The sequence below is a fragment of the Nicotiana attenuata genome, chromosome 8, assembly GCF_001879085.1.
Source record: "Nicotiana attenuata strain UT chromosome 8, NIATTr2, whole genome shotgun sequence".
In the NCBI taxonomy this organism is placed as follows: Eukaryota; Viridiplantae; Streptophyta; class Magnoliopsida; order Solanales; family Solanaceae; genus Nicotiana; species Nicotiana attenuata.
The window spans coordinates 1,504,457-1,515,748 of NC_031996.1; the positions used below are offsets into that span (position 1 = coordinate 1,504,457).

The 11,292-nt window shown below is 44.3% G+C and overlaps 1 protein-coding gene across 1 annotated transcript; it reads left to right on the forward strand.

Annotated features, from left to right (window-relative positions):
- LOC109231429 lies at nucleotides 4,626-5,081 on the forward strand. The gene has a single exon (XM_019397091.1). The coding sequence runs from the start codon at nucleotides 4,626-4,628 to the stop codon at nucleotides 5,079-5,081; it is 456 nt and encodes a 151-aa protein (XP_019252636.1).

An 11,292-nucleotide genomic window follows, 5' to 3' on the forward strand; every position in this document is an offset into this window, starting at 1 on the left:
AACACTTAAGCTCTCATTTAGGGACTAAGTGTCCCAAAACTTTCCGAAACTCAACACCGAACGTCCCGGCAAACCAAATAGCAGAAATGAACTTAGGGGAAGCAGTTAATGGGGATCGAGGCGAATTTCCAAAACGACCGCCGGGTCGTTTCATCCTCCTACACTTAAACATTCGTTCGTCCTCGAACGAGCATAGAGAACATACCTGAAGTAGTGAAAAGATGAGGGTACTGGCTGCGCATATCCTGCTCGGTCTCCCAAGTCGCCTCCTCGGCCGGCTGACCCCGCCACTGAACCTTCACTGAAGCGATGTTCTTTGACCTCAACTTCCTGATCTGACTGTCCAAAATAGCCACTGGCTCCTCAACATAGGATAGATCCTTGTCCAGCTGGACTGAACTGAAATCCAACACATGCGACGGATCACCGTGATATCTCCGGAGCATCGAAACATGAAATACCGGATGAACTCCGGCCAAACTGGGAGGTAAAGCAAGCTCATAGGAAACCTCCCCAACTCGCCTCAAGATCTCAAAAGGGCCAATAAACCTCGGACTCAACTTTCCTTTCTTCCCAAACCGCATGACGCCTTTCATAGGCGAGACCCGAAGCAGAACCCGCTCACCAACCATATACGAAACATCACGAACCTTCCTGTCCGCGTAACTCTTCTGCCTGGACTGGGCTGTACGGAGTCTATCCTGAATCACCTTAACCTTCTCCAATGCATCCTGAACCATCTCTGTGCCCAATAGCCTGGCCTCGCCCAGCTCAAACCAACCCACCAGAGATCTGCACCTCCTACCATATAAAGCCTCATACGGCGCCATCTGAATGCTGGACTGATAGCTGTTATTGTAAGCAAACTCCGCCAGTGGCAAGTAATGATCCCAAGACCCTCCGAACTCAATCACACATGCACGGAGCATATCCTCAAGAATCTGAATAGTGCGCTCGGACTGTCCGTCCGTCTGGGGGTGAAATGCTGTGCTCAACTCCACCCTAGTGCCTAACTCCTGCTGCACGGCTCTCCAGAACCGCGATGTAAACTGAGTACCTCTGTCTGAAATGATAGAAACTGGAATACCATGCAAACGGACGATCTCCCTGATATAAATCTCCGCCAACCGCTCCGATGAATAAGTGGTACACACAGGAATGAAATGAGCGGACTTGGTCAGCCAGTCCACAATAACCCAAATGGAATCAAACTTCTTCAAGGTCCGTGGAAGTCCAGATACAAAATCCATGGTGATGCGCTCCCATTTCCACTCCGGAATCTCTAACTGCTGGAGCAACCCACCCGGGCGCTGGTGCTCATACTTCACCTGCTGGCAGTTGAGGCATCTAGACACATAACCAACTATATCCTTCTTCATCCGCCTCCACCAGTAGTGCTGCCTCAGGTCTTGATACATCTTCGCGGCACCCGGATGGATGGAATACCGCGAACTATGGGCCTCTGCTAGAATCATCTCTCGAAGACCATCAACATTGGGCACACAAATCCGGCCCTGCATCCTCAATACTCCATCATCTCCAATGGTCACATCCCTGGCATCTCCACGCTGAACCTTGTCCCGAAGGACAAGCAAATGAGGGTCATCATACTGCCGCTCCCTGATACGGTCAAATAGGGAAGACTGGGAAACCACACAGGCTAGAACCTGACTGGGCTCCGAAAGATCCAATCTCACGAACTGGCTGGCTAAGGCCTGAACATCCATCGCCATAGGCCTCTCTGAAGCAGGTAAATATGCCAAGCTCCCCAAACTCTCCGCCCGGCGACTCAAGGCATCCGCTACCACATTGGCCTTGCCCGGGTGATATAGGATAGTGATGTCATAATCCTTCAGCAGCTCTAACCACCTCCTCTGACGCATATTCAGGTCCTTCTGCTTAAGCAAGTGCTGCAAACTCCGATGGTCAGTATAGATCTCACAAGGCACCCCGTACAAATAATGGCGCCAGATCTTCAAAGCGTGAACAATAGTAGCTAACTCAAGGTCGTGGACAGGGTAGTTCTTTTTATGCACCTTCAACTGTCTGGACGCGTAGGCAATCACCCTACCGTCCTGCATCAACACCGCTCAAAGTCCAACCCGTGAGGCATCACAATAAACTGTATAAGACCCTGAACCGGTAGGCAACATCAAGATAGGGGCTGTAGTCAAAGCTGTCTTGAGCTTTTGAAAGCTCGCCTCGCACTCCTCTGTCCACTAAAATGGGGCACCCTTCTGGGTCAATCTAGTCATAGGGGCAGCAATCGATGAAAATCCCTCCACAAAACGACGGTAGTAACCCGCCAAGCCAAGGAAACTGCGAATCTCTGTAGCTGAGGACGGCCTGGGCCAACTCTGCACGGCCTCTACCTTCCTCGGATCCACCCGAATACCCTCGCTAGAAATCACATGGCCTAAGAATGCCACAGAACTCAGCCAAAACTCACATTTTGAGAACTTTGCATATAACTTTTTCTCCCTCAATGTCTGTAGCACGGTCCTCAGATGCTGCTCATGATCTTCCCGACTCCGGGAATACACCAGAATATCATCAATAAAAACAATCACGAACGAGTCAAGATATGGCCTGAATACACTGTGCATCAAATGCATAAAAGCTGTCGGGGCATTAGTCAGCCCAAATGACATAACAAGGAACTCGTAATGACCATATCGAGTCCTGAAGGCAGTCTTCGGGATATCTGGCTCCCGAATCTTCAACTGATGGTAACCTGAGCGCAAGTCAATCTTAGAGAACACCTGTGCGCCCTGAAGCTGGTCAAAACAGATCATCAATGCGAGGCAAAGGATAACGGTTCTTCACTGTAACCTTGTTCAACTGGCGGTAGTCAATACACATGCGCATAGAACCATCCTTCTTCTTCACGAACAAAACAGGAGCACCCCACGGTGAAACACTGGGTCGAATAAACCCTTACCAAGCAATCCTGTAACTGATCCTTCAACTCCTTCAACTCAGGAGGAGCCATACGATACGGAGGAATGGAAATGGGCTGAGTGCCCGGCAACAGATCAATGCCGAAAATCAATATACTCTATCAGGCGGCATGCCCGGAATATCGGCTGGAAATACATCGGGATAATCCCGTACCACTGGAACAGAATCAACAGAAGGGGTATCAACACTAACATCTCTCACATANCGGAATCGAATAATTTTTACGTTTTCAGAACCCTCGTACTCTCACGAGTCTAACCATATTAAAATCTCCCAAATCGGAGGTCAAATGACCCCTCAAAACCCCATAGTTAGGTCTAAGAAGTTTACCCACTTCCCATTCAAAAATACGAAATTAAAGGGTGAATTTGCGATTAGATTAATGGGTTTTAGTCATAGGAGAGTAGAGAATCGTTACCCGGTGATTGCCCTTGAAAAACCCTTGAAACTACTCCCAAATTCGAGCTCCCAACCTTGAGTTTTGATAAAAATGGCAAAACCTCGTTTTTGAAATGTTAAGTACTGTTCAAGAGTCTAAAGCATCGCGAACGCGATAGGAAGCACGCGTTCGCGAAGAAGGAAAATATCAGGGCCCAAAAATGCCCTTCGCGATCGTGAAGGGAGGAGCGCGAACGCGAAGGCCAGGGGATCAAAAACTACGCGAACGCGACAAGGCTTACGCGAACGCGATGGAGGAAATAGTGAAGCTACGCGGACGCGGGTGATCTTATGCGAACGCGAAGAGGAACGCCCCCCCCCCCCTCTCCAAAATTACACTACGCGAACGCGGGAGAGTGGCCGCGAACGCGATGAGAGGATAGGCTACTACTACGCGAACGCGGTGCCTTCTTCCCGAACGCGAAGAAGGAATTCAGACCTGCAACTTTCTGCAACATTTCCAAACTTCAAATTGCTCGGATGAGCATCCGAAACACACCCGAGCCCCCGGACCTCAACCAAACCTACAGACATATCCCATAACATCATTCAAACTTGTACCAATCCTTAAACCACCTAAAACAACACCGGAAACACGAATTAATCAAAGATTCAAGCCTAAGAACTTCAAATTCCAACGAAACACACTTTCGATCAAAAACCTAACCACACCTCGTCCGATTGACCTGAAATTTTGCACGCACGTTCCAAATGACATGACGGTGCTACAGAAACTTCCGGAATTCCATTCCGACCCTCGGATCAAAAATTCACTATCGGACCGGAAATTTTAAAAATTCAAACTTCGGCATTTCAAGCCTAAATGAGATACGAGCTTCCAAAATGCATTCCGAACACGCTCCCAACCCCGAATCACCTAACGGAGCTAACGGAACCATCGGATTTCCATTCCGAGGTTGTCTTCACACTGTTCCGATTACGGACCATGTTTCAACACTTAAGCTCTCATTTAGGGACTAAGTGTCCCAAAACACTCCGAACCCTAACACAGAACGTCCCGGCATACCAAAATAGCAGAAATGAACTTAGGGGAAGCGGTAAATGGGGGATCGGGGCGTAAATTCCAAAAACGACCGGCCAGGTTGTTACAAAAGATTGCAGAAGAAGAATGATGATCGCATATTCAACAAATTTCTCTCTATGTTGGGTCAGGTCAATTGAATATTCCATTGGTAGATGTGCTTTGCGAAATTCCAAAATATGCTATGTACATAAAAGATATAGTGGCTCACAAGAGGAGATTGATTAAATTTGAGACAGTCGCACTTACTGAGGAGTGCACTTCACGGGTCCAAAACAAGCTTCCTCAAAAGCTTAAATATCTTGGCAGCTTCACCATCCCTGTGCGAATTGGTAATATCGATGTGGGGCGTGCTCTTTGTGATTTGGAGGCGAGCATAAATTTGATGCCCTTATCCTTGTTCAAACAATTGGGTCTAGGAGCTCCAAGACCAACCACTGTGATGTTGCAACTAACTGATAGATTCATAGCCTACCCTAAAGGAGTGATTGAAGATGTGTTGCTGCAAATTGGGAAATACATCTTACCAGCAGACTTCATTATCCTAGATTATGATGCTGATGAACAAGTTCCAATCATATTGGGACGACCTCTCTTGGCTACAGGTGATACAATTATTAAAGTGAGAGAGGAAAAATGATTATGAGGGTGAACAATGAGGAAGCAATTATTAATGTCTACAAGGCGATCCAACGTCCCCTCCATTATGAGGATCTCTCTATGATATCTGTTGTGGAGGTGGATGAGCAATTTCTTGACACGAGTGTATATCTAGACGATTCTCTAGAGAAAGCACTCATGTGGTTCGATAGCTTGGAGATTGATGATGAGGTTGAGGAGATGATGCATATCCTAGATGCATCATGTGCTTAGATGCAGGGATTAAACCCCTTTGAGCCCCTAAATAGGCCAAGTAGGCCTCCTCCAAAGCCGTCGATTGAAGAGGCTCCTAAATTGGAACTTAAAACCTTTCCCCTCACCTTCAATATGCCTATTTGGATGGTTCTGACACTTTACCTGTTATTTTTTTCTTCTAAATCTCCATGGAGGAGGGCACAAGCCAAGTGTAGAGCAACAACGCCGTCTAAGTCCAATCATGAAAGAAGTGGTTAGAAAAGAAGTGATTAAGTGGCTTGATGCAGGTATTGTATTTCCAATCTCTAATAGCAAATGGGTAAGCTTTGTCCAATGTATGCCTAAGAAATGGGGGATGACTGTAGTGGTTAATGAAATAATGGCCTGATTCGCACAAGATTTGTCACTGGTGGAGATTTTGCATAGATTATAGAAAATTGAACAGTGCAACCCCAAAGGATTACTTTCCCCTTCCCTTCATTGATCAAATGCTTGATAGATTAGCTGGACAGGAACACTACTGTTTCCTATTTGGCTACTGATGTCGCCCAAACTCAAACCACAAATATAGGTAGTGAGGCGGTCGAAGCAATAATAAAACCCAACGCGAGTAGGGGTCAAATCCACAAGGAGTTAGAATTGGGATTAAGTATATATTTAGTGTAATTGTATGATGTGCCTCAAATTACACTTCCATATTCTTGTTTGTTGTTTATATTTCTACTTTGAGCTATTGATTGCAATTATAAAACTAGAAGACAATATATTTGGTTTCGATTGTTTTTCAAATAATAAAATATCTAGGGTCGTGACTTCCACCAAGGTGGTTACCTAACGGATTGTAAACTCTTGGGCAAGTTTGATTAGTCGGGGTTGTAATATAGCAATCACACGCAATCACCCACTCTATATCTCTCGGTGGTTTGAGTGATTTTGCCCAATTTGGCTTTCTCAAGTCCAAATGGGTATTGCACAAAACAAGTGAAATATGCTCAAGTCAGGTCTTACTATCTCTAGATTTAACCCTTTAATTGGGGCTATCAATTTCTTGAGTTCACCCCAATTTCTCGTTAGCCAAGTGTTCCTAGACTTAGTCTCTCTTTCTCAAGTAGAGACTAAGTCAAATAGGCATGAATCAATGCTAGCAACCATTAATTCTTGAATTCAAGCATGAACTTGGCTAAATATCACTAACCCAATCACAAACAAGCCCTAAATCAAACACCCATTAAGTACACACACTAGAATTGGGCCACAACCCTAGCTAGAAATTTAGCTACTCATGAAAAATGAAGAAACTAAAGTAGAAATTAAGATAGAATGCATAATAATTGATTAGGGAAAGAAAATCTAATATTTAGAAGCTAATCTAGTACAATATTACTCAAAACAGTAAAGAAAAAGGCTTAGGTGCTCTCTCAAAATTAAACTTAACCTAAAAATGACAAAAAATTCTATTTATACTAAGCTAAAAATATCTGACGAAAATGCCCCTGCAGAGGTTGTGCGGCCGCACAATAATGTGTGCGGTCCGCACAAATAGATTTGGCTTGACAGGTTCTATCTCTACATCCGCACTCCTTCTTCTTGTGTGGACCACAAATTTGTGAGTGAGGCCGCACTCTTACTTCTGCAGTCGCACAATTTTAGTGCGGTTCGCACTCCTTGACTTTGGACTTGAACCCAGCTCTCCGATTCTTCTCTTCTGCGGACCGCACAATTGTGAGGGCGGCCACACATGCCATCTTGCGGCCGCAGAATTATGGTGCGGTCCGCATATCTTCAGCTTTCCCAAAATCAACTCTTTGAACATCCTATTCTGCGGTCGCACACTATTTGTGCGGTCCGCATAATCTGAAGAAAAACTGACATGGCTCTTTCCTTATTTTGTGGCCGCACACACTATTGTGCGGTCTGCATTGTGGGCCTTTTTGCCTTGTTTTGGTCCTTGTCCACTTTTGACTCCTTTATGAGTTGATTTTGATTTCTTTGGCTCATATTGCAACACTCCTGCAAGCAAGTACATTTCATTAGTTTTCGGGATTACCTTTAAGCATTTTTGAGCTAAAACGCAAGTAAAAGAGAGCAAATAAGCGGTTAAAATCCCTACTTTTCAACTCTCCCAAATTTAAGCTTTTGCTTGTCCTCAAGCAATTAAGGCAATTCCCACCTCCACTAGAAAAAGGGATATTTCAGCTGACCTAAGGTGAATCAATCACACATCAATTGGGACCAATAATTACCCACATCACGTATGAATTATCAACAATTTAATGATTTGAGTTTTTGAGTACAATAGTTCTAATGTGACACTAGAGCATCAAGAGTTGACTTTATTCATCAAGGAAGCTCGCTCTTTCACGTAGGTCATTGTGGATCCCAAACTCCTCCTCCTTTACTTTCCGTTAGCAAATCTCACTTTAGAATGTAACACTCGAAACAAGGATTGTGAAAAGTTCGCTCATCTCTCTCAAAAGAATATCACAATTCCGGCTCTAAGTACCATAAGCGTGCCCCTTATGTAAATTACCACTAATGTAAGCTCACTCAACTTGAAATCATGTAGGCCTTTTTCGGGATGTAATGAAGGCTTTTTGGATAAAGGTAGGTCTTGATGAGATAGAATGGGTTCATCTTTCCTTAAGCACTCCACTTCCTCATTTTGGCTCATACTTTGTCGGCTCTTTGAGTCAATTTCTTTTTCCTTGGAGGGACTAGAGAGACGTAACGTCACTCTTTCTTGGTCATGACATTCATTTTTCTCCTTTTCTATTTTCTCCATGCCTTTCATCATTGTTTTCTTTGAATCCCTTCAACTTTACTACCTTATTCACTTTCTTTTTGGCATTTTTCTTTTTGTTCTTCCTTTCTTTTCTTTGCCTTCCCTTTTCTTCATTTCTTTCTCTTCTTTGTATCATTTATCACTTTCAAACTCCTCATCTCTCCCCCAAACTTATATTTTTGCCAATTGTTTCTCAAGAATGCTATGGAAAGATTGGGTGCCAAGAGAGGGTCATTACAAAACGGATAAAGGCTTGTAACGTGGTTATTGAAAGAAGAAGGGCTTAGGCTCAAATGGGTTGACTAGGGATATCGCATTGGTAGGCTATGGAAGATTTCAAACTTCAAATCGGATCAAGGAGAGCCTACATTCATTTCTCAACCCAAGCTACACTTAGAATTTCGCCTAGAAAAACATTCAGGGCAAGTTCTAGACTATAAGAACTGGTACTTGGACTTGCAATTCAATACCTCACCTCTCACGCTATTGGATTTCTAAAGAGAACGGGGTCGAGGGCCCACAACAACCCTAGTTATATTGAGAATCACAAATGGCTCGACTGCTTAAGTCAACACAAGAGTCAAAAGGTCACAACTAGAACAATTTTCTGCAAACAACTTTGTTTTTAACCATAAGGTCGTAGGTAAATGTATTGTTACCAAGTGAAGCATGCTTGAGACCCCTTTTTATTCAGTACTACTATATTTGCCTAAACATAAAAGAAAATGGACTCAATACCTTAAGAAGGTTGTCACGCCATCCATCGTTGAGAAGAGCCACCCGGTTCAGACAAAATCCACCATTGGAAAGAAAAGTGACATTAAGAAAAGCAAAGGCTTATTGATCACTCAAACGTAAAAAGAAGCTAACAAATCCAAAAAGAAGCAACTAAAGCAACTAAGAAGTTATAATACTAAGAAAAACAAACTAAAGAAGCTATGAAGTAAACTACAGAAAGTAAAACAAATGAATATACAAACCTGAAGGAAATGAATATATACATAAGGGGAATGAATATATACATCAAACTAAAGGGAAGAATATATACATACCAAAGGGAAAATAAAGATAAAATGAAAATATTATAAGAGTTATTACAGGCCATATGTCAATATCAATCAAACAAAATAGACCACCCCCAAAATAAAAATAAGCATTGTCCCTAATGCTTAACAAAAATAAGAACAGGGAAAGGGTACAAAGTTAAGAGAACTCCCTATGTGGTCTCAGTCTGCATGGGATCCACAACACCCTCGATCTCCTCTAGCTGTATCTTATCATCACCTGGCTGAGGGACAACAGGGTTGCTGAGCATCTGGATCATCTCTTCAGCAGTGTGAGCAGTCGCAACTGGCTTCTCAGATTGGCCAATTGCTGATTCTGGTGCCTCGGGTACTGCTGGTGCTGCCTGTGCTGCTGATTCCATGAGCAGGTCCAATGGTAGATCTCCGGTAGATGTAATCTTGGCGACCTCTTTTCTCAACTTGTCCACTGACTTCTTCGATGCTTGAGACTTTCACATCTTCTTGACCTGCTTGCCCAAATCCTCAATGGATTTCCCGTGTGCCACCACTGTAGCCATGATAGTCTTCTAGTTGTCCAGAATCTTCTTCAAAGTTTCCTCCACTGACGGAGGTACCAATGGCTCTGTTGGGGATGCTGACTGTGCTGCAACAACAGTGGATATGTCAGACAGCTTTGAAGTAGCTGCCTGCATCCAGTTGTTAAGACTCGCCAATGTCTGGGAGACTCACAGCGCAGTTTGAGGATAAGTAGCTGAGGCTGCACTGATAATGGCATTGATAACGAAGCTGGTGGTCTAGAAGATGAAGGTGGATTAGCTACTGTCTTGGTGGAAGGACCGGCTGTTGTGGAAGGCTCGGCAGCTGAATGAGTAACTACTAGCGTTGGCTCCTCATACTGGCCAGTGGAGGTAGTTGCCTTACCCTTGAACTTCGGGTTGTCACTACCCTATAGGTGGTACTATGATAAAGGCTTCTTAGCCTTAACTTTTTTATTATAGTGCCTCGACTCCACCTTTTGATATTTGAAATATTCTGTGAGGAAGTTCGGTTACAGGTAGTCTTTCATCTTTTTGGACAGCAAGAGTGATGTTGGTGGACATGATAGCATCCACTTTAATCGGGTACCCAGCCATAATTGAGGCCACTAAGACTGCATAGGGAATTGGGAGGTTCTCATTGAGGCATGGATCAATGCGGCTGTACATAAATGTCTGCCACCCTTTTGTTTCAAAGTTTAAGGTAGCCCGAACTATGGGAACCCCTGCTGTAAGCCACGTAGGTGTGGATCCTCGAATAGCCAAAATCTCAGCTAGCCACGGGCGAGTTGCATCACCCATAGCCAGCTTCTCCAAGTATTGCACTGCCTCCACTTCTTCAAATCCCACATATGAGTTTAAGGCACATGAGTCGAAATGGATTTTCAGGTTTCTCACTTTGGTTATCTTGGTACCCTTCTTAATGTGAGCTACATTGGCGTAAAATTCCTTAACCAAGTGCTCATTTGCATCGAGGACGCTTTGGGTGAACCATTTCCATCCTTTTCTCTCCTAGAATTGTCTGAGGACATTGGGGTGGTGCTTGTCTAAATCCTTCATAAAAAATTGGCGCTCAAGAGTGAGCGATCTCTGGGACCACCACTCTCTAAATCTGTTGAAGGCAGTCAAACTGACGAGCCTGTCTTCCCACATCTCCCTTCTCCTCGACCTTTCTAAATCGCCCACTGCAGTATCACCCCCTCTACCATCGTCTGGGATATCATCATCATTGTCTAAATTGATTGGAGTAGCCGGGTCATGTGAGGAAGAGGGATGAGAGTCTTGGCTACCCTCTTCCGAACCTTCAGAAGAGCTAGCATCAGAAGATGACTCATCTACTAGGTTGAATCTACCCGGTACTTATTGTGATTAAGCTTCCGACTGTGCTTGCACGGAGTTACCCTCAGAAGCTTCTCCAGATGGGAGATACTCACTGGTCTCGGAGGAGTCGGGAACTCTGTTGGCTGTAGCTTTCTTGCTTATTGCTCTTTGGATGGCAAATGGCAGGTTACCCTTGCCTCGACCTCAGCCTCGGGAGGGTTCTGCCCTCCCTTTTGATGTATCTCCTCTGGCCGTGATCTAACCATTGGTTGCACATATAAGTAATAGAAATCAGTTAGAATTGAAGCTCACAATGTATACAGATGCATGCTT

Bases quoted from the DNA above. Each gene is read 5' to 3' on its own strand.
- LOC109231429 (XM_019397091.1), top strand. From the start codon at position 4,626: ATGTACATAAAAGATATAGTGGCTCACAAGAGGAGATTGATTAAATTT.